Here is a 27,387-nt window from a genome sequence, read left to right on the forward strand (position 1 = left end):
TTGTTATGCCTTCCTCTTGGATTGATCCCTTGATCATTATGTAGTGTCCTTCCTTATCTCTTGTAATCTTTAAGGTCTATTTTGTCTGATATGAGGATTGTTACTCCAGCTTTCTTTTGCTTCCCATTTGCATGGAATATATTTTTCCATTCTCTCACTTTCAGTCTGTTTGTGTGTTGAGGTCTGAAGTGGGGTTTCTTGTAGACAGCATATATATGGGTCTTGTTTTTGTATCCATTCAGCCAGTCTGTGTCTTTTGGTTGGAGCATTTAATCCATTTACATTTAAAGTAATTATTGGTATATATGTTCCTATTGTCATTTTCTTAATTGGGGTTGATTCTGTAGATCTTTTTTCTTCTCTTGTATTTCTTGGCTATATAAGTCCCTTTAACATTTGTTGTAAAGTTGATTTGGTGGTACTGAATTCTCTTAACTTTTGCTTGTTTGATAAGCTTTTGATTTCTCCATCAATTTTGAATGAGATCTTTGCCAGGTACAGTAGTCTTGGTTGTAGATTTTTTCCCTTCAGTATTTTAAATATATCCTGCCATTCCTTTCTGGCCTGCAATTTCTGCTGAACGATCAGCTGTTAAGCATATGGGATTTCCCTTGTATGTTACTTGTTGCTTTTCTCTTGCTGCTTTTAATATTCTTTCTTTGTGTTTAGTCTTTGTTAGTTTGATTAGTGTATGTCTTGGTGTGTTTCTCCTTGGGTTTATCCTTTATGGGACTCTTTGTGCCTGTTGGACTTGACTGACTATTTCCTTTTCCATGTTGGGGAAATTTACAACTATAATCTCTTTAAAAATTTTCTCATACCCTTTCTTTTTCTCTTCTTCCTCTGGGACCCCTATTATTCAAATGTTGCTGCATTTGATATTGTTCCAGAGGTCTCTGAGACTATCCTCGGTTCCTTTCATTCTTGTACTTTATTCTGCTCTTCAAAAGTTATTTCCACCAGTTTATCTTCCAGCTCACTGATTTGTTCCACTGCTTCAGATATTCTGCTATTGATTCCTTCTAGAGTATTTTTAATTTCAGTAGTTGTGTTGTTTGTCTCTGTATGTTTATTCTTTAATTCTCCTAGGTTTTTGTTAATTGATTCTTGCATTTTCTCAATTTTGTTTTCAATGTTTTTAATCATCTTTACTATCATTATTCTGAATTCTTTTTCAGGGAGTTTGCCTATTTCCTTTTCATTTATTTGGACTTCTGTTTCTAGTTTGTTTCTTCATTTGTGTAGTATTTCTCTGACTTTTCATTATTTTTTAAAACTTACTGTGTTTGATGTCTCCTTATCTGAGGCTTCAAAGTTCAATTCTTTCTTCCATTTGGTTTCTGCCCTCCTAAGGTTTGTCCAGTGATTTGTGTAAGCTTCATATAGGGTGAGATTTGTGCTGAGTTTTTGTTTGTTTGTTTTTCTTCTGATGGGCAAGACTGAGTGAGGTGGTAATCTTGTCTACTGGTGATTGGATTTGTATTTTTGTTTTGTTTGTTGTTTAGATGAGGAGTCCTGCACAGGGTATTGTGCAGGTCTTGGTTGGGTGATGCCTGGTCTTGTATTGAAGTGGTTTCCTTTGTGTGAGTTCTCACTATTGGATACTCGCTAGGGTTAGTTCTCTGGTAGTCTAGGGTCTTGGAATCAGTGCTCCCACTCCAAAGGCTCAGGGCTTGATTCAAGATAGACCATATTCTGGGCCATAAAACACACCTCACTCTCAAGTCTTTAAGGCTGCAGTTGCCATAGCATGCAAACAACTTAAGATATGAAAGGAGCTTTTCTCTGGTGTCTGCCAAACTCCTCAAACTTCAGAGGCTGAAGTCATTGCTAAACCCTTGGGGTTTGCCAGTGCTCCTCTCAGCAACAGATAGGTTTGTTTCATTCAATAATTTGAATTAGTTGATTACCAAAGAGGACAGTAAGCCAACAATAGATTTCACTTTTTATATACATAATGATAAAATATTTAATTATCTAAAAAAGTAGGATAAAACAAATTCCTTCATATAATTCCAATGTAAGGTTGTGTATTATGATGAAAACACCCTTTTTTAATGTTGAAAACTTCTCCCCCAGTTTTATTGAAGTATAATTGATGTACGTGACTGTATAAATTTAAGGTGTACAGTATAATGATTTGACTTACATACACCATTAAATGATTACCACAAAAATGTTAGTGAATAGCCATTATCTCATAAAGACACAAAGCTGAAGAAATAGAAAACGTATTTTTACTTGTGATGAGAACTCTTAACAACGCTGATCTACAACAAATAGCAGTGTTGTTCAGTCGCTCAGTCATGTCCGACTTCTGCCATCCCATTGACTGCAGCATGCTAGTCTTCTCTGTCCTTCACCATCTTCCAGAGCTTGTTCAAACTCATGTCCATTGAGTCAGTGATGCCAGCTAACCATCTCGTCCACTGTCATCCCCTTCTCCTGCCTTCTATCTCTCCCACCATCAGGGTCTTTTCTAATGAATTGGCTCTTTGCATCAGGTGGCCAAAGTATTGGAGCTTCATCTAAAGCATCAGTTCTTCCAATGAATATTCAAGATTGATTTCCTTTAGGGTTGACTGGTTTGATCTCCTTGCAGTCCAAGGGAGTCTCAAGAGTCTTCTCCAGTGTCACAGTTCAAAGGCATCAAGTCTTCGGCACTCAGCCTTCTGTATGGTCCAACTCTCACATCCATACATGACTACTGAAAAAACCATAGCTTTGTCTAGACAGACCTTTGTTGGCAAAGTAATGTCTCAGCTTTTTAATATGCTGTCTAGGTTTGTCATAGTTTTCTTCCAAGGAGCAAACATCTTTTAATTTCATGGCTGCAGTCACCATCTGCAGTGATTTTGGAGCCCAAGAAAATAAAGTCTGTCACTGTTTCCATTGTTTCCCCATATATTTGCCATGACATGATGGAGTTTTTTGAACGTTGGGTTTTAAGCCAGGTTTTTCACTCTCCTCTTTCACTTTCATTAAGAGTCTCTTTAGTTCTTCTTCACCTTCTACCATAAGGGTGGCGTCATCTGCATATCTGAGGTTATTGATATTTCTCCCAGAAATCTTGATTCCAGCTTGGGCTTCATCTATCCTGCATTTTGCATGATGTACTCTGCATATAATTTAAATAAGCAGGGTGACAATATACAGCCTTGACGTACTCCTTTCTCAATTTGGAACCAGTCTGTTGTTCCATGTCTAGTTCTAACTGTTGCTTCTTGACCTGCATACAGGTTTCTTAGGAGGAAGGTAAGATGGTCTGGTATTCCCATCTCTTTAAGAATTTTCTTTTTTTTTTTTTTTTTTAATTTTATTTTATTTTTAAACTTTACATAACTGTATTAGATTTGCCAAATATCAAAATGAATCCGCCACAGGTTTACATGTGTTCCCCATCCTGAACCCTCCTCCCTCCTCCCTCCCCATTCCATCCCTCTGGGTCGTCCCAGTGCACCAGCCCCAAGCATCCAGTATCGTGCATCGAACCTGGACTGGCAACTCATTTCATACATGATATTTTACATGTTTCAATGCCATTCTCCCAAATCTTCCCACCCTCTCCCTCTCCCACAGAGTCCATAAGACTGTTCTATACATCAGTGTCATAATGAATTAGTAGGAATGTTAATTACATTTATTATGTTCTACATTATATCCCTAGTACTTATTTATTTTATTTATTCTATAATGTACCTAGTTTGTACCTTTTGAATGCTTTCATCCAATTCTCACTCCACCGTACTCTCCACTCCTGGTAACCACAAATGTGACCTCTTTTTCTGCCTTCTTTTGATCTTGTTTCTCAGTCTTGTTTTGAAGTATAATTGACCTGAAACATGTTAGTTTCTATTATACAACATAGTGATTTGATATTTCTGTACATTTCAAAATAATCACCATGAAAAGTGTGGTTATGTCACCATATAAAGATATTACAAAGTTATTGATTATATTTCTGATACTGCGTATTTTATAACCATGACTCATTTATTTTGCAACTGGAAATTTGTTCCTTTCTCCTCATGTTTCTCTCCTCTGACAGTCACCTTTTTGTTCTCTGTATGTACAACTTTTTTTCTCTTTTATATTTTTCCATTTGCTTTGTCATTCAGAATCTACATATAAATTAAATCATATAGTATTTGTCTTTGTCTGAGTTACTTCACTTATCATAATATCCTCTGGGTCCATACATGTTGTCACCAAATGCAAGATTTCATTCTTTTTTATGGTTTATGGCTGAGTTATATTCCATTGTGTGTAGATTGATATATGTATCTATATATAATTACATATCTCATATCTTCTAAATCAATTTGTTTGTTGATAAGCATTTAGGCTGCTTCCATGTCTTGGCTATTATAAACTGGGGTATAATGAACAGAGGAGTGTGTATGTCTTTTCTAATTTTTGTTTTCATGTCTTTGGATAAATACCCATGTGTGGAATTGCTGGATCATATGGTCATTCTATTTTTACTTTTTTGAGGAGTCTCCATGCTGTTTTCCATGGTGGCTGCACCAATTTATGTTCCCACCAACAGAGCAAGAGGATTCCCTTTTCTCTACATCTTGGTCAACACTTTTTATCTGTTTTTTTTTTTTTTTTTTGGCCAATAGTCAATCTAACAGGTATAAAGTGGTATCTCATTGCAGTTTTGATTTGCATTTTTCTGGTGATTAGTGATGTTGAGTATCTTTTCATGTGTCTGTTGGCCATGTGTATATCTTGTTTGAAACAATGTTCAGATCCTCTGCCCATTTTTAATTGAATTATTTGCTTTTTTGATGTTAATTTGTAGTTCTTTGTATATTTTGGATACTAACCACATATTGGATATATTACATGCATTATATTATATTTCCTCCCATTCAATAAGTGGCTTTATTGTTGGTTACTTTCACTGTGCTAAACTTTTTTCTGTGATTTAGTCACATTTGTTTCTCTTTTCTTTTGTTTCCCTTGCCTGAGGATACAAAAAAGCTCCTAAAAACCTATTACTAAGACTGATGTCATAGATCTTACTGTCTGTATTTTCTTCCAAATGTTTCATGGTTTCAGGCCTTACATATAAGTCTTTAATCCTGTTTGAATTTATTTTTGTGCATGATGTAAGAGAGTAGTCCACTTTGGACAGATACATGCAAAGAGTCTAAACAACCATTTTTAATACTCTTAACCAAAGGCATTATCATGACTCTATAATTATCAATGTAATTCTGACATGTAGTTGACAGAAATTGGGCTGAGATTCAGACCTATATATTTCAAAATTGTTGTTGGGTTGTATATTTTTGTTAAATAATAAATACAGCTCTACTGTTCTTGACTGTTGTTTTCTCCACTTGCCACTTTAAAATAATAGGTATAGAAAATACAAAGGATCAGCTTCACACTCACTTCTTGGTTGTAAACTTTTAATGGGATTTCTTGTGGCACAGGGGCAAAGAATCTGCCTGCAATGCAGGAGACCATGGTGCATATCTGAGTGGGGAAGATTCCCTGGAGAAGGAAATGGCCATCCACTCCAGTATACTTGTCTGGGAAATCCCACGGACAGAGGGGCCTGGCAGCCTACAGTCCACGAGTTACAAAGAGTTGGATATGACTGAGCAACTGAGCATGCACACACACATAAATGTTCTATTAACTAACAGTAGAATAGGTTGATTCCACTGGTTTTTGAAGAACACTGACATACATTGTCATTCTATGAAAACCTTACTTTAGTGCACTACTCATTGAGTTTACCAAATTCCTTCCTATAATGAGAATAGGATGAGAAAAGTAGTATCAAAGAGGTAAGAGAGTAAAAAAAGTTAGAAACACTGGTAAGAAGCATTTGAAAGAAGTTCAGCAATAGTTTTTAAAATTGGCCAGGAGCAGAATGAAATACTTGACAAAGCAGGGATGCCATTTCTACTACTTTTAGATCAGTTTTCAAATCTTACAAAATTAAAAGTTAACCTTGGGCCACAGCAATAAGTTGGAGAAGATAAAATGAGACGAGTCTTTTTCAGTTACTATAACATGATGTATATTTAAGCTTGCTGATGTTCTTATTTCTGAACTGTTTGCACAGGGACGGATGTTTAGTGGTGTGGAAAAATCAAATTGTTGCTGATCTAGCTACCTGTATTGGGTGTTGTTGGCTTTGTGGATATAAATGGAAAACTAAATCAATCGTATCTCCAACCTGTTTCCTGATTGGCAAGAAATGACTTTGTAAGAACACAAATTGATATTTGTATTATTATGTAATAACAATTTAAAGATAGAAAACTGGGCTTCCCCTGTGGCTTGGTGGTAAAGAATCCGCCTATAATGCAGGAGTCACAAGAGACACAGGTTTGATCCTTGGGTTGGGTAGATCCCTTGGAGAAGGAAATGGCAACTTGCACCATTATTCTTGCCAGGATAATCCCAGGGACAGGAGCCTGGCAGGCTCCAGTCCATGGTGTCACAAAAAGTCAGATGTGACTGAACACACACACACAAAGATAGAAAAGAAACTGTGGAAATAAAGACAGAGTAAGGGCAGAGAAGAAAATAAAATGAAATGTTTGTTTCACAGTCATGTCTGACTCTTTGTGACCCCGTGAACTGTAGCATGCCAGGCTGATCCAGTATTTTACTTTCAATGTGTTAATATTACTTTTAAGTCTACATGATATATGGATGGATAAGCACTTACATACCTGTGATTTTTATTCACTTACTTTACTCATTTGAGGAAAGAAACATGTCTGGTACTATGTAAGTAATAGAAACATATGTGTACGAATATAGATATATTTTTGTATCAATACTATTGATTTTACTTTTAAATTTAAGATTTACAGTGTCTTTAGAGTTTATATATGTCTTGTCATCTGATATGATGAAGCTGAAAATATTTTCAATTAAGTCAATGCATGCTGGCACAAATTATTAAGCAGGGACACACATATACATACAAACACAATATGGTAAATGAGAGACAACAAACTAAGATATTTAAGGTGACAATCTACTACCTAGAAGTAGGTTAATATAGTGTTAGTTCAGGGTCTCTAGGTTCGTAGATCACTTAGTAGTGTGTGACATTAGACTTATCATTTAATCTCATTGCTTTTAGTCTCCTCATCAGTCAAATAAGAATAATCACCTGAACAGTGATTTTGATGTGAACCAACTCACCTCATGAGTTGATTCATGTGAATATGTTTTGAAAAATACCTGGCTCATAGTTAAATGCTCCATAAATGATGGGTTTTATTCTCAGTTATCAATTGAGCCTAACAAACTTGCCTGACATTTGGTGGCTTAAAAACATCAATTTATTATTTACCTTTGTTGTTCTTTTGGCTCAACTGAGTGGTTCTCACTTGCAGTCCCAGATATAGTTGCAGTCAAACGGCAGGTGAAGATGGGGCCATAGGAAAGTTTTTATACTTCCAGACCTAATTCTTGGACTGAGAGGCCCACAATTATGGTGGTTATTTGAGGATTCCTGTCTGTATGTGGCCATTTTGTGCCTTCCCATGACAAGGCAGTTTCATAAATCAGATTTTATATAGGGCAGCTAGCTTTCCCGGAGCAAGCATTCCAAGAGATAGGAAGTAGAAGCAGCATGTCTATCAATGTCCATCCTACAAACTGGCACAAATATCATGCTTGTGCCATGTTCTCTAGGTCAAAATGGAGTCCTTTCAGATTCAAGAAGAGGGGACTCAAACCTTACCTCTCAGTGGGATGTGTGTCAAAGGATTACAGCCATCTTTAATCTATCACATATATTAACATTATTCAGTGGCCTATTTAATGAATACCAACATTTCATGACTTCTTGGCAGTTGATGACCTCTGTGGAATTTAGATACATTTGCCCTAGATTCTCAATATTACAATGTTAAAAAAATGGTATTTGAACAATTAGCATTATAATCACTGGAGAATTCCAACCTATGAAAAAGACAACCCCAGCTTTATCCCCCATTGACTTGCATCATGTGGAGTGCTGTTGTGTATACCACCATTACCTAATAGTTAAAGATCAATTCAGAGAAGAAACATTTGTTTTTCCATAAAATCCGTCAAGGATAAATATCTCTGTTTTAAAACATGAAACAAGATTGTGAGAGAACTGGGTCACATATGTTGCTGTCAACAGGGTATAAAAATTAGAGGTCATTCAGGTTCTAGGGAAAAGAATTACTGGGGCAGGGTGGCTTCTTCCTAAACCTTAGCTAAAAATGGCAGCACAGTTAAGTAAAGGGAGTTCAAAGTTTGGGATTGTGACAGTGGAGATATGTTTTTCTGCTCCTGTTGCACCAGCCCCTTAACCATCCCTTTATATAGCTAATTGACTCCAGACCTTAGTGAACTGGCACTTGAGCCAGTTAAAGTGGCAATTTGAAACAAAGAAATTTTAAAATTAGTTTTGTAGGTTCAATTCAGTTCAATTCAGTCGCTCAGTCGTGTCAGACCCTTTGTGACCCCATGGACTGCAGCAGCCAGGCTATCTGTTCATCACCAACTCCCAGAGCATACTCAAACTCATGTCCATCAAATCAGTGATGCCATCCAGCCATCTCATCCTCTGTGGTCCACTTCTCCTTCTGCCTTCTATCTCTCCTAGCATCAGGGTCTTTTCCAATGAGTCAGTTCTTCCCATCAGGTGGCCAAAGTATTGGAGAGTCAGCTTCGGCATCAGTCCTTCAGGTGAATATTCAAGATTGATTTCCTTTGGGATTGACTGGTTAGATCTCCTTGCAGTCCAAGGGACTCTTAAGATTCTTTTCCAACATCACAGTTCAAAAGCTTCAATTCTTCGGTGCTCAGCTTTCTTTATGGTCCAACTCTCACATCCATACATGACTACTGGAAAAACCCTAGCTTTGACTAGATGGACCTTTGTTGGCAAAGTAATGTCTCTGCTTTTTATATGCTAAGTTGGTCATCGCTTTTCTTCCAAGGAGCAAGCATCTTTTAATTTCATGGTTGCAGTCACCATCTGCAGTGATTTTGGAGCCTCTCACTGTTTCCATTGTTTCCCCCTCTATTTGCCATGAAGTGATGGGACTGGATGCCATGCCATGATCTTCTTTTTTTGAATGTAGAGTTTTAAGCTTTTTCACTCTCCTCTTTCACTTTCATCAAAAGGCTCTTTAGTTCCTCTTCGCTTTCTGCCATAAGGGTGGTGTCATCTGCATATGAGAGGTTATTGATATTTCTTCCTGCAATCTTGATTCCAGATTGTGCTTCATCCAGCCCAGCATTTTGCATGATGTCCTCTGCATATAAGCTAAATAAGCAAGATGACAATATACAGCCTTGACTCCTTTCCCTATTTGGAACCAGCCTATTGTTCCACATTTTGAGGTTCAGTATCACAAATTTAGACAGGCGGTTCCAATGACCTAAATAAATGGAGAAGTCATTTCTGTCTAATATCCTGCACAGTATTAGCTATAAAGAAAATAAAAATAAAAACTTGCCAGGAAACATAATCTCTCAAGCATTCATGTGGTACTAATGTAGTTAGATATTTATTTTTAACCTGAATCACTTCTTGACGAAGATATATTATTTTATGACATCTCCTACTAAATTCCATTGTTTGTTTCATTAAAAAAAAACTTGAAATCATACACTTGGAGTAGAGTGGTTGTAGAATCACAGCACAGCAATCAAAAATCAATTTCCAAGTAAATTAATTTATTCACTTGGATTTCTTAAACACCTTGAAGTGTATGCATATAATAAAAATGAACACTTAAAATCTCCTCTTATGTCCTATCCCTTTCCCCATATTCCATAGTCATTCCCATTTCCCTGCCTCCAAAAGTCTTCATAAATGCCTCCTTAAGGACCTATATCATTCACCTCTCATTTTTTACAGCTTTCTGCCTAACTCTCTAGTTTGCTTCTTCTTCATATTCCATTGTTCTTTAAAACAAAGCATCAGACTTTACTTTCACCACCAGACACATGCACAACTGGTCATCGTTTCTGCTTTGGCTCAGCCTCTTCACACTTTCTGGAGCTATTTCTCTCCTCTTCCCCAGTAGCATATTGGACACCTACTGACCTGGGGGCCTTATCTTCCAGTGTCATATCTTTTTGTCTCTTCTTACTGTTTATGGAGTTCTCAAGGCAAGAATACTGAAGTGATTTGCCACTCCCTTCTCCAGCGGACTACGTTTTGTCCTTGAATATTCATTGGAAGGACTGATGCTGAAGCTGAAGCTTCAATACTTTAGCCACCTGATGTGAAGAGCCAACTCATTGGAAAAGACCCTGAAGTTGGAAAAGACTGAGGGCATGAGGAGAAGGAGCGACAAAGGATGAGATGGTTGGATGGCATCATCGCCTCAATGGACATGAGTTTGAGAAAACTCTGGGAGATATTGAAGGACAGGGAAGTATGGTGTGCTGCAGTCCCTTGGGTCACAAAGAGTTGGACATGACTGAGTGACTGAACAACAACAACATATTCCATTATGAACAAAATAACCCATCAGGCAATTGACAAAATTTTCTTTAGAGAATTCCGATCATTCCTTCTCCCCAACTTGGATTCTGAATGGATGTAAATTTAGAAGTAGGGGTAGTGTGATCAGTTTTCAGAGATAGAGAAAAGAAAAATGTAGGAAGAGAAGAGAGGTAATACAGGATGCCAAATTTCACTTCTGAAGTTAAGCTCTATGATGGAACAACAACAAAAAATCTACATGGTTAGAAATAACTATAAAGGGAGGAAAGTACACAAAATAAATGTAGTTGAGTTGGAGAAGATCTTTTGAAAGGGGATTGCTTCCACACCTTTTCTGAAGACTTTCTGAAAGTGTCAGGCTCAGAGAAGTGTGCCACAGAAAAGATTGTATATCCCATTTCTTGGAATCTTGTCCAAAATAGTATTTATCCCAGATTTTTAATTTTTGATTAAAAATTAGTCTTTATGTTTGTACTAAAATAAGTCAGCTATTTGTTAGATCTTAGCTTTATTCTTCTGACTTCTACCATGGTCTCATTAGAAATGTGAAGCATGTATAGTAAACAAAAATCTGATTTTGTTTGTTATGCATGATCAAACCTCAGAAACAACCAACAGTAGATTGTCTCTGGTTCTTGTCTTTCCAGACCCAATATAACCAACATCTTTCCATTAAGAATATTAGGTAAGATACTAATAAAGCAACATGATCTGGGACACTAGCAGCTCAGGGCAGCTAAGAGAACTAACTTCTTCTGGTCTTGGGTCATGGTGAGCAAGCTTTCTGATGCTGTTCTCCTTACTGTCCTGTTGGGGTACCATCCTGCTGTGACCTGGTTCAATAGGCCTTTGAGAGACAGAGGTCCTCCCTTAGATATCTGCCAAAGGATGTACTCAGTGAAACATTGCAGATAAGGTACACAAAACAAGCCTGGGCAACTGAGGCTAACTTATACTACTCTTGAGCTCATGCATAATAAGCTGAATTTTCTTGTTACAGTTGTTTTGTCATTTATTATATGTTATAATAAAGTATTTTATTATTTAGTAAAATTTTAACTTGCAATAAGCCTTTTTATAGACAATCAGACTTAAAAAAAGTAAAGTATATTAAATGAGATTTTAAATATTAAATTTCTGTTTTTAAGAAAGTTCATAAATATTAAGTACACAAAAAAGTTGTCACCATTTATTACCCATAATGAGAACATTAGTGATATCACTACCAAAGCCAGAAGTGATGGATTTGCAAAAGAATCATCAGCATTTACTTCAAAGGTTAGTAGTTATTTTAAGACGACTGTACTGGAAGATAAGAAATTAACCCACACATGGCTACAGAAGGTGCATCTATACATTTCATTGTGAAATAAATATTTTCCTTTAGAGCAAGTGACTATTTATCTAGTTGTTTTTATTATATTTTTAATCCCAATTTTTTAGTGCATGCAGTTTGATATATTGGCTATTACATAAGGCCGGTTTTGTATTATATTGCTATCTGGTGCTTCAGGTAGAAAACAAGTAAATTCCCATGCTTTTTCTTTACTATTCAGCTTGTGGAATCACATTAAAACCTGAAAATTCATTCCTCAAAAGTAAAACATCTTCTATTTTTGTGAATGTCATTTTATATTAAGTTAAAAGGATTATATTTAAAATAAAATTATCTGCAGTGATATCAATTTAAATTGGGCAGGTCATAAGATCATAGTAAAAGATAAAAATTCTTACTGAGAAATATATGCAATGACTATATCCTCAGAATTGGCTGTGGTATGTACATAATTCATAAATGCATCCGAACTGCAATTGACTTGTAAGCTGTTAATTGTCAAACTTCACAAATAATGTTAGGTACAGATATACCTTGGTTTTTTTTGTGTGTGCGTGCTTCATGTCACTGTGTTTTGTAGATACTGAGTTTTTTACAAATTGGAGGTTTGTGACAACTCTCCTTTGGGCAAATCTATTGGAGACATTTTTCCAACAACATTTGATCACCTCGTGTCTCTGTGTCACATTTCAGGAATTCTTGGAATATGTCAAACCTTTTCATTTTATTATATTTGCTATTGTGATCTGGATTAGTGATCTTTGATGTTACTACTATGACTTGCTGAAGGCTCAGATGATGGCTAGCATATTTTAGCAATAAAATATTTAATTAAGGTATATCTTTAAATTTTAATTAAGGTATATACATTGTCTTTTTTAGATATAATGCTATTGTACATTTAATAGACTACAATGTACTTAAACATAAATTTTATATGTGGTGGGAAGACAGAAAGTGTGTGTAACTTGATTTATTTGATATTTGCTTTGTTCTGGTGGTCTTGGGCTGAATTTACAATATCTCTGAGATATGCCTGTATATAGTTGACCTTCAGCATCTGCAGATTCCACATCCACAGATTCAACCAACCAAAGATTGAAAATATTTGAAAAAAAATTCAGAAATTTATGAAAAGCAAAACTTAAATTTTTTTTAAGTTAACTTAAAAAAGTTAAAAAAAATAAAGTAGTTACCACAGGTAACTACTTATATAGCGTTTACATTGCTTCAAATATTGTAAGCAATCTAGAGATAATTTAAAGTAAATGGGAGAATGTACATAGGTTATATGCATATTCTATGGAATTTTATATGAGGAACTAGAGCATCCATGAATTACTACTGTATATAACAGTTTGATGAATTAACCTATAAAACATTTTGTGATAAAACCAGAATCGGTTACCCCCTCCAAAAAAAAAAAAAAAAAACCAACAACACTAAAACATAATAGCATATGTTTTCTCTCTTTAGTTTCTCCTTAATAAGATTTTATGAATATTTAATTCTTTAAAAATACATTTTAAAATAAATTTAATTATCTAAAAAGCTACTCAATTTTTTATAAACCAAAGTTAAAAATTTTGTTGCACTGTTTAAAATTCATTTAGAAATTTTAAACAGTTCAAAAGCTGTGCTAATGGAATTCAGATTTTGAAGATATTACAGTTATTGAAAAAGAGCTTGTGACACAAGAAAGACATTTATATTTACCTCTCCAAAATAGAGAAATAACCTAATCAAGTTCACATGAATTTTAAATGATGCATAATATAAGATTTAATTTTGACATTCTATAATTATTTCTTGGGATATTTTAACTCATATGAAGAATCTTTTGATGGAGTGCTTATTAAAACAGGATAAATTTGCATTCTTAGAGAAAATAAACGAAATTTAAGAGGCTCTCCAATTTGCAGCATCTAAGTTTGGCAAAACCTTCAAAAAGATCATAAATAATGGAAAACATTTTATGAAACTTGTATCATACAAATGTTTGCTGAAGATTGTTACTTTGAGTAGAGACAAAAAAGACAGTACTTGGGAAAATATTTGGACTGAAAATTATATATTTTAAGAAAAACTGGAAATGAGATTTTCTGTTTAGCATAATTTCTCTGAGTTTATTTTCTAAATTTAAAATATTATCTACAGTGAGGAGTAAATTAAAGATGTCAAAATTTCCCATATATCAAACATAAGATACATGTTTGACAAGACTGAAGGCAATTAAAAAATTTTAAAACAGTAACACCATATTGGAGAAGGCAATGGCAACCCACTCCAGTACTCTTGCCTGGAAAATCCAATGGACGGAGGAGACTGGTAGGTTACATGCAGTCCATGGGGTCGCAAAGAGTTGGACACGACTGAGTGACTTCACTTTCACTTTTCACTTTCATGCCTTGGAGAAGGAAATGGCAACCCACTCCAGTGTTCTTGCCTGGAGAATCCCAGGGATGGGGGAGCCTGGTGGGCTTCCGTCGATGGGGTCGCACAGAGTCGGACACGACTGAAGCGACTTAGCGGCAGCAGCAGAAGCGACTTAGCAGCAGACTTAACAGTAGCAGAAGCAACTTAGCAGCTGCAGCGACAGCAGCAGCAACACCATATTAAAAATGTATTCTTCAGGAAAATATTAGTGAGTATTACAGACAATAAAGGCTGAAACTAATTAAAATACATTAAGATTTGCCAAGAATTACCATTTTGCTGTTTTTTAATATTCATATTATAATGAAGACATCTTAAAGTTTTTGCTTAAATATAGTTTAACTTTGAGAAATAATTTTATTTTAAAAAATGAATTTTGAATTGCTGTCTATACTAAATTCACCAATATAAAAATCTCAAAAATTTATAAATTTATTTTATTGTCCCCTTTCACTTTCAGGGGTCCTAGCTTGGAAAACATATGGTTACCATAATTAATCGGAGAAGGCAATGGCACCCCACTCCAGTACTCTTGCCTGGCAAATCCCATGGATGGAGGAGCCTGGAAGGCTGCAGTCCGTGGGGTCGCTGAGGGTCGGACACGACTGAGTGACTTCACTTTCACTTTTCACTTTCATGCTTTGGAGAAGGAAATGGCAACCCACTCCAGTGTTCTTGCCTGGAGAATCCCAGGGACGGGGAAGCCTGGTGGGCTTCCGTCTATGGGGTCGCACAGAGTCGGACATGACTGAAGTGACTTAGCACCATAATTAATAACTTGGCATGCTTAGGAGAGCTCAGAAACACTGCAAGACTTGTGGCTCATTCTCTGATTACAGGCACTTTCAAATTTCCCTCACGGCCAGGTGGGATTAAGATGTAACTGAAAGAAACAACCAGAGAGTTTGCCAAAAGATCGCTATGACAAAGGAAAAGATTCCCACCGGAAAGACCATGCATTATGTTAAGGAACAGGAACCCTTGTCCCAATGCTGTTTCCTTTACGTGGAGGGACACATACAAGAACAACACCCTTAAAGGTTCTCGATCTTTGAACTTCTTCCTGTACAGCCTGTGGCAATTAGCTGTCTGATTGGTCAGTTCTGAAAGAGGAAGTCGGATGTGACCCGCCCCTTTATTTCCTTTTAGGGAGGAGCGATTTCTAGTAGGTTCCCACCTCACTCGGCACCGAGGCCGCCAGGCGGTCAAGTTGACAGGCGAGGAATTTGCTTTTGCGCCATCTTCCGTTGGACGCTGTCTGGCCAGTGGTTGGTAAGTCTAATTCTGGAGTTCAGTATCAGTAAGCCTGCGGTTATAAGCCACACTTAATTAAGTACCTTCTCTAGCAGTTGTAAGGAAATATTTTGGTTTTCCTGCCGTTGTTTTTTTTTTTTTTTTTTTTTCCATTTCTTTTAAGAGAAGAAAGAGAGGGACTTTACTTACGGGACCCTTCTCACATGCAGACATCTAGAATATAGAGTGGGAGAAAAGAGAAAACGAAAAAGAGAAATCTGTGTTTTAGAGTGTTTATGGAGTAACACTTCGGGTACATGCTTATGGTATGGTTAGAGTGGGAGGTATTGGACAGTGTTGGACTAGGCACTGACCACATATTTTCAGCTGTAGGGAGCTGTGACAACATATTTTCAGTGGTAAGGGGCTGTTCCAGCTTATGGCAATTTTGTTTACAGGAGAGTGGCTGTTTTTATATAAGCAGACGCCGATTTTTGTAGCGGGCAAGTCTGCATGCTTTGGGATGTAAGCAAAGGTAGGCAAGCTTTCAAGGGCTCAGCAAGAAAATCTGACCAGTACCACTGAGATATCCTTATTAAATGCGCCCTAGCCAAATAGTTGCTGCTGCTTGACCTTAAATTCTGCATATTTGATTATTTCTAAGTAGCCTTGTCAGAGACAAGGGTTTGATTATAGAGAGTCTTTTCGTGTACCAGCCTTTTTTAGGTCTCAAAGTGTTTCTACTGTAATCAGCAGTATCTGCGGGATGTATTTAGTGCTAGGCTTAGGTTGTGGCAGAGAAAATATGATGAAATTCTGGTTATTTTTTATATTGTTTTCAGTCCTTTCCAGAGTCAAGAGAGAAAACAGAGGGACAAATCTAGGAGTCAGGTGACTTGTTCCTGTGTTTAAAAGTTGCTCTTATCTCTTTGGGGAGATACAACAGGACTTAGTGACTAAACCACCACCACTTATCTCTTGATCTCAAGTGGCCCTAAATTTGATAATTTCATACAGTCTGACCATGACTTTTCACTGCTGAGATTCAAATTGTGACTGCACCAACAGGAGGTTGATGGATATAAAAATTAAAAAAAAAAAGAGAGAACCCTTACTGTAAAGAGTATTTGTTGTTTAGTCCCTCAGTCATGTCCAACTCTTTTATGACAGGCTTCTGTGTCTGTGGGATTTCCCAAGCAAGAATACTGGAGTGGGTTCTCATTTCCTTCTCCAGAGGATCTGCCTGATGCAAGGATTGAACTTTGGTCTCCTGCATTGTGGGCAAATTCTTTACCGCTGAGCCACCAGGGAAGCCGATAAGGACCATATAACTTCCTAAATTCAGAAGGAAAAATAACTCAATAAAACGATTGCAAAAATAGTGTCTAAGAAAACAAGTCAGATAGGCTTGTGCTTGGGAATCTCTGGTTCTAATGATTGCATTTGCTTAGTTTGAGGTATTCAAGTAATTTAAAATTCGTGCTCAGGTTAATATAGAACAATGGAAACGAACAATGGAACAAAGAAAAACTGGAGGAGAATAAAACTTATTTTAGAAGAAAACTTGAGAAATTATGAAGTGAATTGACAAAGGTGACGTAGAAAATTACACTTTGAAGTTCCAGTAGACATCTATAAGGGAGAAATAGAGAGTCAAGGGGATGTAAATGCTGTTCAACCGAGTATAAGAAAAGGGAGAGGTATTTAGTTGTTACTAGATTGAAATAGGTCCCCAGGTCCCAAATTAATCAAAAAGAGAAAGAGGCAGGGTCTCAAATGGAATGTCTCCTTCAAAGAGAGTCAATAAACAATTGAGGTAAGAAAATGATGTAAAGTACATTAGAACAGAATCTTAAATAGTGAGAAAAGTAGGAAGGTCTGTAGAATATACAGAGTATCATTAGGTGATTTTCAGGTACTGTAGTCTTTGTAGATTTGCAGAGAGATATACTTAGTTTGTGCCTTAAAGGAATATGCCCAAGAATTAGGACTAAAGACAAGGCTCAGCAAGATAAGGCTTATTGCAAGGAACAAGGCAAGAAGATGAGTTAAATTTAAGCTTGTATGGGCTTGATATCAGTCTGATGGGAGAAAAGTCTTTTTTGTGGAATTATCCATCTCAGAGAAGTGGGGGATAAGAAATCTGTTTAAATAGTAGATACTTTTAGTAAACTCAGAATGTAGTGATTTCATCATTGATAGTTGAAATGATTCTGGAATTTAAGAAATGGAGGAAGAAATTAGGAAAAAAAAAACAAAACCCACAAACCCTGATGTCTAGAAAAGATAAAAAGGAAGGCAAGTATTCATTTCCAGCAAACAGCAATAATCTGTTATATTTTGGAGAAGAGACCAAATTAATAAGCAGGTTAAGCAGTTAGAAACTCAACTTTTGAAATGGATTAAATGGTTAACAAATTAACTCCAACTTTCTGAAAGTTATAGGAAGATAAAAAGTAGAGGCATATTTTATTGCTGTAGAAAAATGTGTAGCAGAAAAAAAAATGCTATTCAAGGCCTAAACACTTCAGTGATGAAAGGCACTGCCCGCAGGAGCATATGGAAGGGCTATTAGTTCTCAGTGGGCCCCTAGGCTCTCAGGCTTCAGAAACATCAATTGCAGCTTCACTTCAGGAATCAACTTTTGAGGGTGATTTTTCAGTCAAAATAAATAAGATAAAAAGGAAACCCTCTCTGAGATACAGGTTTCACCAGCTAAGCCATTCCGTAGCAAGAGGCAGAGGAAAGAGCCACTGTCATATAGGATTGAAAATATCTGCTTTCTGGAGATAGTAAGGCTTATTTCATGAGATAGAGTTTCCACTTCCAGTAGTAACAGAGTGTCAAAAACTGGAAGTTAAAGGAGAGAACAGAAATGAAGAGGTTTTAAACATATGTTGCAGAGGGAAAAATTATACTTCAAGTAAAATCTGGTGATCTTGATTGCAGAATTTTAAACTTTTCTGAAAGTCAGGAATGTCTGAAATGTCAGTCTAAGAGAGGCAGTGGTATGCTAAATGCATTTTTGTGCCTAGATTTATGAGTCCATAGTGTCATAATCAATGTACAAATAGTTTCCTGGAATCTGTACTGCTCACACAGACTTAGAAGCATCCAGATAAAGCTAAAACCAAGAATATTTCCAGGTATACTTCTTCCTTTTCGTGCATACTCAGTCGCTCAGTCCCGTCCAACTCTTTGTGACCCTATGGGCTGTAGCTTGTTAGGCTCCTCTGTCCAGGGGATTTTCCAGGCAAGAATACTGAAGCGGGTTGCCATTTCCTACACCAGGGGATCTTCCCAACTCAGGGATCAAACCTGCATCTCTTGTGTCTCCTGCTTTGGCAGGTGGATTCTTTACCGCTTGTGCCACCAATTCTGATTTTTAAGAACACAGTGTTTTAGGGGGATATCTAGTCTAGAATCTGGGAATGTCTTATATTTAAATTTTAGTGCTGTGGGGCCAGTTTTAAGTTTATATGTTAATTTACTTTTGTTTTTGAACCATACATTCCAAACTCAAAAACTTATAATTCAAAAACTAAAAAAATATACATTGATAAATCGAATTTCTGTTATATTTCTTTCAAGTTGTACTTAACTAATATTTACTTGTTTAACATGGGATTCCCAGGTGCTTCAGGGGCAGAGAATTTGCTTGCCAAGCAAGAGACCATGATTTGATTCCTGTGTAGAGAAGATGCCCTGGAGAAGGAAATGGCAACCCAATCCAATATTCTTGCCTGGGAAATTCCTTGGACGGAGGAGCCTGGCAGGCTACAGTCCAGGGAGTCGCAAAGAGTCAGACATGACTTTGCCACTAAACAGAAGCAGCAGTTGTTTAACAAACATTACTGTAATTGTTAGTAAATGCCCAATATTGTCCTGTGTACTTTGCAGTTGTTAACTCATTATTTTTGTGCATCAATCCCATAAAGTAAGAATTCCTACAATTTCCATTTTACAGATCGTCTAAAAGACTTTAATTAATTTGTAAGTGCGAAAGATAGACCTAGGCAGTTTGGTTTGAGTTAGACTATGTGGAAAATTCTTAAAGAGATGGGAATACCAGACCATCTTACCTGCCTCCTGAGAAACCTGTATGCAGGTCAAGAAGCAACAGTTAGAAATGGACATGGAACAACAGACTGGTTCCAAATTGGGAAGGAATGCATTAGGCTGTATATTGTCACCCTGCTTATTTAAGTTATATGTAGAGGACATCATGAGAAATGCTGGGCTGGATGAAGCACAGCCTGGAATCAAGATTTCTGAGAGAAATATCAATAATCTCAGGTATGACAGATGACATCACCCTTACGGCAGAAAGTGAAGAGGAACTACAGAGACTCTTGATGAAACTGAAAGAGAAGAGTGAAAACCTGGCTTAAAACTCAACATTTAAAAAGCTAAGATCATGGCATCCAGTCCCATCACTTCATGGCAAATAGATGGGGAAACAATGGAAACAGTGAGAGACTTTTTTTTCTTGGGCTCCAAAATCACTGCAGATGGTTACTGCAGCCATGAAATTAAAAGACACTTGCTCCTTGGAAGAAAACCTATGAGCAATCCAGACAGCATTCTAAAAAGCAGAGACATTACTTTGCCAACAAAGATCCATCTAGTCAAAGCTATGGTTTTTCCAGTTGTCATGTATGGATGTGAAAGTTGGACCATACAGAAGGCTGAGCACTGAAGAATTGATACTTTTGAACTGTGGTATTGGAGAAGACTCCCGAGAGTCCCTTGGGCTGCAAGGAGATCCAATCAGTCCCTCCTAAAGGAAATCAGTCCTGAATATTCATTGGAAAGACTGATGCTGAAGCTGAAGCTCCAATACTTTGGCCACCTGGTGCAAAGAGCTGACTCACAGAAAAGACCCTGATGCTGGGAAAGATTGAAGGCAGAAGAAGAAGGGGATGACAGGATGAGGTGGTTGGATGGCATCACTGACTCAATGGACATGAGTTTGAGCAAGCTCTGAAAGATGGTGAAGGACAAGGAAGTCTGGTGTGCTGCAGTCCTTGGGGTTGCAAAGTTTAAACGCAATGTATGCATATATGAATACATATTTTTAATTTTGCCTTTTCTCTATAAAAGAAATCAAATTTTATATACTGTTCTACATCTTGTTTTTTCCCTTAGTTGCTCATTCTAGAAATACTTCCATATCAATAGGTAGAGAGCTTCTTTCTCATGGTATAAAATATTAATATAGCTGTAGCATGAATATTTGCTATGTGAATGTATCATAGTTTATTTAAATATTCCCCTGTTGATAGACACTTGAGTGATTTCCCTTCTTTTGCAATTAAAAATAGTAGTTTGGTAATAAGCTTATATACTTCTCATTTTTGGCAAGTTATCTATAGTATAAATTCTGAGACTTGATTTTTTGGATCAGAAGTTAAATGCATATATAACATTGTTTGGTGATGGTGGTTTAATTGCTAAGTTGTGTCTGACTCTTGTGACCCCATGGACTGTAGCCTGCCAGGCTCCTCTGTCCGTGGGATTCTGCAGGCAAGAGCATTGGAGTGGGTTGCCATTTCCTTCCCCAGGAAATCTTCTTAACCTAGGAATCAAACCCAGGGCCCCCACATTGCAGGCAGATTCCCTACCGACTGAGCTATGAATAAATGATTTCAAATATTACCAATGGACCATACATCTAATCAGTTACAGGTTCCATTATTCATCAAATATATGTTAAACTTAGCTACCAAATTCATCCAAATCTTACGTATGGAATTTTATTCAGAAACTAATGCTCTCCATTTCAAGAGACCAATATTGTCAACACTTAAGCACTTAATATCCAATTCTTCACATGAATTTTTTTGTCTGATGGACCACTGTTAACTTTTCTCATGAAGTCTGAGCAATAAAATTATATTTCATAGATGTTCTTACAGTATTTTGCAGTAGATAGCATTGTTTATATATTGCCAAATCTCATAAGTCTTTTACATTTTGCATTCTGCTTATATGCTTCACAATAGCCTTATTAACAATATTATGAAAGGTTGAGATTTTTGCCAATCTGATAAGTGAAAAATGTTACTTCAGTGTTGTTTTAATTTGCATTCATTATATAATAATAGGACACAAAAGAGTTTGATATCTTTCCATTTGTTTAAGGGCCACTTGAATTTTTCTGTGAACTGGCTTTTTGTCCTTTTTCTAGGGAACCCTTAGTGTTTTATTTCTGGTTGATATCCAGCTGCTCTTTTTATATGAAGAAGATGTTACTTTTGTCTCTGATGTGAGTTTCACATGTTTTTCCCATGTCAGTAATTTGTCTTTTGACCCTACTAATTTTTTTAATGTGGTAAAAATATATCTATTTTATTTTATAAGTTTGGAGTCCTATTTAGAAATGTATTTCTCCAAGTTTATAAAGAAATTTATTTTCTTTAGTACTTTCATGGTTTCTTTTTTTCCTTTATACATTAAATTTTTGATTCTTTTTGAGTTTGTCAGTGGTCATGAAGTAAGATACAGATTCAACTTTATTTTTTTTCAGATGACTACTTTTTGGACTCTTTAAGATGTTTGTAGTAAAAACATGTCTTTTTACCTGTCTTTGACATGATACAATTTATGACTCCTTGAGGAAACTATACCCAATTCAGACACTGAGAATACCTCTGACTGAGAAAAAGTAGAATAAATTTATCAACATGAGTTTTGGACTTTCTACTAGAAATTTGATTTTAATATTTTCAAACTGCAGCTCACAAAGGCCTGAGACTTTGATCATAGACATTAAATTTCTTTAAACCTTAAAATTTCTTGTATTTAAACTTTCAAGTTTATCTAATTTTTGGACTTTAATTTATCCTTGGGATTTTAATAATTTAAAGAGGTTATTTTCAAGTTTGGAATATGTCTATAATGTCAGAATTTTATTCTTAGAATTTCAGCCTTTTGATATAATTACAGGACTGCTGATGAAAATGGTGAATGTGCTGGTCAAAATTTGGGATAAGAAATAGAATTGGGATTAAATTTTCAGCTTTAGATTTAGAATGACTACAGATTTACTTCAGTTAGTGTGGTTTTTGACCTGTTATTGAAGGATTCTGGGCTTGAAAATCTAAACTGGAAACACTAGCTCTAGAAAGATACCCAAAGTCATAGTTGGAGTGGGTGACTCAATGGTGGGAGCAGGAATGTCTTGATAAGATACTCATTCCTTTCTCTAGGGGAAAGCCACACCTCAAGCTGAGCTGAAGCTTAATGATTAAGCTTAGAGGTTTAGAAAGAACAGAATGCTGCAGAATATTGTTGTATGGGAGGGACCGTAGGATGCTTCCTACCCACCTCTGATGTTTCCTTTATGTGTAAGATCCATTGTCATAACATGTCTGAAGTAGTTCAGAGAGTTATTTGATTGTTGAATTGAGAAGGAGAAACTAGGAACCCCTTTATATTCACTTGTTCTTGGAATTGAACTGTCTTCAGGAAGCTGCTCTGCTCTCCTGTTTTACAAGGGTAGAAGAAGGACTGTCGCCAATACCTTATTTCTGAGACTAAAAGGGAAAAAGCATAATTTTGGATTCAGTACTAGAAAACATATTAATAGATAAACCGCAGTCTTCACTATCTACTTTAGTTAGTTAATTCAGTCGCTCAGTCATGTCCGACTCTTTGCGACCCCATGAATCGCAGCATGCCAGGCCACCCTGTCCATCACCAGCTCCCGGAGTTCACCCAGACTCACATCCATCGAGTCAGTGATGCCATCCAGCCATCTCATCCTCTGTCATCCCCTTCTCCTCCTGCCCCCAATCCCTCCAAGCATCAGAGTCTTTTCCAATGAGTCAACTCTTCACATGAGGTGGCCAAAGTACTGGAGTTTCAGCTTTAGCATCATTCCTTCCAAAGAAATCCCAGGGCTGATCTCCTTCAGAATGGACTGGTTGGATCTCCTTGCAGTCCAAGCGACTCTCAAGAGTCTTCTCCAACACCACAGTTCAAAAGCATCAATTCTTCGGCACTCAGCCTTCTTCACAGTCCAACTCTCACATCCATACATGACCACAGGAAAAACCATAGCCTTGACTAGACAAACCTTTGTTGGCAAAGGAATGTCTCTGCTTTTGAATATGCTGTCTAAGTTGGTCATAACTTTCCTTCCAAGGAGTAAGCGTCTTTTAATTTCATGGCTGCAGTCACCATCTCCAGTGATTTTGGAGCCCCCCCCCCCCAAAAAAGTCTGACACTTTCCACTGTTTCCCCATCTGTTTCCCATGAAGTGATGGGACCAGATGCCATGATCTTCGTTTTCTGAATGTTGAGCTTTAAGCCAACTTTTTCACTCTACTCTTTAACTTTCATCAAGAGGCTTTTTAAAAGTTCCTCTTCACTTTCTGCCATAAGGGTGGTGTCATCTGCATATCTGAGGTTATTGATATTTTTCCCAGCAATCTTGATTCCAGCTTGTGTTTCTTCCAGTCCAGCGTTTCTCATAATGTACTCTGCATATAAGTTAAATAAGCAGGGTGACAATATACAGCCTTGACGTACTCCTTTTCCTATTTGGAACCAGTCTGTTGTTCCATGTCCAGTTCTAACTGTTGCTTCCTGACCTGCATACAGGTTTCTCAAAAGGCAGGTCAGGTGGTCTGGTATTCCCATCTCTTTCAGAATTTTCCACAGTTTATTGTGATCCACACAGTCAAAGGCTTTGGCATAGTCAATAAAGCAGAAACAGATGCTTTTCTGGAACTCTCTTGCTTTTTCCATGATCCAGCGGATGTTGGCAATTTGATCTCTGGTTCCTCTGCCTTTTCTAAAACCAGCTTGAACATCAGGAAGTTCACGGTTCGCATATTGCTGAAGCCTGGCTTGGAGAATTCTGAGCATTACTTTACTAGCGTGTGAGATGAGTGCAATTGTGTGGTAGTTTGAGCATTCTTTGGCATTGCCTTTCTTTAGGATTGGAATGAAAACACCTTTTCCAGTCCTGTGGCCACTGCTGAGTTTTCCAGATTTGCTGGCATATTGAAAAAAAGAAGGATGAATACAGGTTGAAGTATTGATAATATTTATTGGAGGAGATGGTACATGATTTGGACCTTGCTTTTTATAAGTAAAAAAAGAAAGCATATCGGGTATGGATATTAATATGAATTAAAGCCATTTCTTGAACATCTGATAACTTTCTTCTCCAGCTATAGAGAAATACAGCAATAAACAAAAAGTGATGAACAGCCCCTTTTCCCTGATTTTACAGTGTGGTAATTTTACAATACACTGTGATTTATTGATTATTCCTGTGATTAGGGAACAAAGGAGATATGCTGTCAGCAATGAACCTACCAGGTTAGACCAAAGAGTTTAAGATAGATGCTATGCATAAAGTAGGATCAACAAGAGATTTTAAACCAGAAAGTGAAAGCATGAAAAATGGTACTTTAGAAAATTTGGTTGTTGGTAAATTGAATGGAGAGAGACATAAGTCAGGAAAACCAATTAGGGAAATAGTAGAATAATCTAAGCAATAAATAATAATAACAATTTAATTTGACTTTTTCAGCAGAGAATTCAAAAGAATCAGTAGTTCTTTTAGGTTTAATTTATGAATGGAAGAGGTAATTCAGCTTCAAGATTTGTAAAAAGGTATAGAAATTTGGAAGAGAAGTAGTTAAATTCATCTTGATATACATTTGGATATTGGTCAGTGCCTATATACAGGAGAAAAATTCCTATATAAATATTGTTTTAATATTAAAAATGTTATAAAAATTAACATTATAAAATTTAATTTTGTATTTTGGCGTGGCCTGCCTTGAACCCCATCATTTGAGAGTGGACAGTAATAGGCTGTTTCCTAAATTAGTGTCTGTTAGTACTACTGGTAGCTACTTTGTTTCTTAGCAGAAGTCCAAGTGGTGTTTTTCTGCCTTAGCATTTTCTTGTTATAGAGAGAAAGAATGCCAACTGAACCAGGAGAGATATCACCTCCTTTTCTTTTTAAAGACCTGAAACAAGCATGGGGGTAGGTGAAGACAGGGGAGAAAAGAGCTGAAAACTAAATTTTATGAAAAAACTAGCATTTCTTAATAGGGCCCACAGCTTGAGTGACCTGTATTTCCAGACAGTTGTCCCTGTCTTGACCTGTTCGTTTCTGGTTTGTTGTCTGTGCCCCTGGGGTGAGGCTAAGGACAAAGGACAGTTGGGAAGCCAGCCCTGGCCCGCAAAATAAGCCTTCAATTGTCATTTTAATGGCTCTGCCATTTCACCTTAATTTAATTTCCCTACCTCCAAGAATATATCTTGTCTTGTAAGTTCACAAGCTGACACATCATCCAGAGAGACTATTTATTTTTCCTATCTTCTTCACACAAATGCTGAGATTATTCTAGCAACAGTAATCAAGATCTTCTGTCTTTGGGTTGCAAAGAAAATGCATTCAACTGTACTTGAAAGAGGAAATTGAAATTTGGCAACAGATGATAAAGTACATTCTCCTCTCTCTCGATTCTGTCTGCTCTTATCCACTGAATTGCATTAATAAAAGAAAAGGGGCAAATATACAACAATCAGTTGCCCAAAACTATGTTTTAGGTGTGTTGTGGTTATTCCTAGTACAGAACCTTGTGCTTCTAGTCCTTTTTTGGGTCAGTGCTAGCATGGTGCAAAATGAACCACGAAAATAGTCCCTAGAGGAAGGTTTTCCCACTAGCTTTAATAGCAGAGCTACTGTGAATTTTCTAGAAATATGATCAGATCTCAAATATGATTGTCTTGCCTATCTGCTCACTGTAGCCTTTTTGCCTATCTGCTCACTGTAGCCTTTTTACATTTACTGGGGTAATTATTTTAGGAAACAACCCTGTAAATTTATTAGCATGCTTAATGCTAGCTTTAATTATTTATTGCATTTATTGGGTATGCAAGTCATGAAATTGCCACTGGGTACATTTACCAATAGCACAACCACCACATTAATAAAAGGCATCCAAAAATAAAAGTAGGTTGGTGCCTCTGAGAGAGAGTGAGTTCCATAAATAAAGGGCGTACTGCAGATTTTTCTTTCCCCCCATCAGACATTCTCATGGTCATGATGATTGTGAAACCATAGTCAAATTTATAGAAATGCATGGGTAAGGGCAAAATAAAAGTTCATACTCACGTACACTCAAAATAATCCTTTATTGCTAGCCCTGTAATAGGTGGGTGGCACATGTCTAGGCAAAATTTTGAAGTAGGAATAGTTCAATTTTAGGTGCTTCTAGTTGGAGAAGGAAATGGCAACCCACTCCAGTGTTCTTGCCTGGAGAATCCCAGGGACGGGGGAGCCTGGTGGGCTGCCGTCTATGGGGTCTCACAGAGTCGGACACGACTGAAGCGACTTAGCAGCAGCAGACTCCTCCTTGTGTACCTACTAACATTTCCTTCTCCAGAAGCCTCATTTATTTTCTTTCCCCTCCAAAATTATTTATTCTCAAGAGGAGATGAGGTGCATTAACACCGGGGGTTAAATGATGAAGGGGGCTCTATGACGCCAAGCAGCCCTAGTTTCAAGTCCATTTTTTATTATTTTCCATCTATGTGATTTTAATGAATGATGTCTACCTCAGGGAGATGAGGTGTTGGTACAGCTTGAGTTTATGCAATTTAGAGGACTCTTTAGAAAAATATAAAACTGTGTCTATACATTTAGGTAAGAAAGTGAATATTTATAATTATACTTTAAAAATGACAAATACATCAAAATTCAGGAAAATAAACTTTACTGGGCATTCACCAATCATATTTGTCCATAAAAATTTTTCTACAACAAGAATACCTTTCCAAAATAACGAGTGGTCTTGGGATACAGTGACCTATTCTGATTTTCTGAAGATATAGGACTACTTTGATTTTCTCTCCTCTTAATGAGTCA

General features: G+C 36.8%; 1 protein-coding gene across 3 annotated transcripts in view; it reads left to right on the forward strand.

Moving 5' to 3' along the window:
* The window catches only part of GABRA4 (gamma-aminobutyric acid type A receptor subunit alpha4), a 245,452-nt gene that overhangs the window by 91,652 nt on the left and 126,413 nt on the right, over nt 1-27,387 (forward strand). For 2 of the 3 annotated variants that reach the window (XM_044945908.2, XR_006641275.1), the window contains exon 9: nt 15,405-15,527. The exons of the other annotated variant lie outside the window; for it this stretch is intronic. In XM_044945908.2, coding sequence (XP_044801843.1) covers nt 15,405-15,527 — 123 coding nt within the window. The remainder of the gene's footprint in view (nt 1-15,404; nt 15,528-27,387) is intronic. 3 annotated transcript variants of the gene reach the window in all.

The sequence above is a fragment of the Bubalus bubalis genome, chromosome 7, assembly GCF_019923935.1.
Source record: "Bubalus bubalis isolate 160015118507 breed Murrah chromosome 7, NDDB_SH_1, whole genome shotgun sequence".
Lineage (NCBI taxonomy): Eukaryota > Metazoa > Chordata > Mammalia > Artiodactyla > Bovidae > Bubalus > Bubalus bubalis.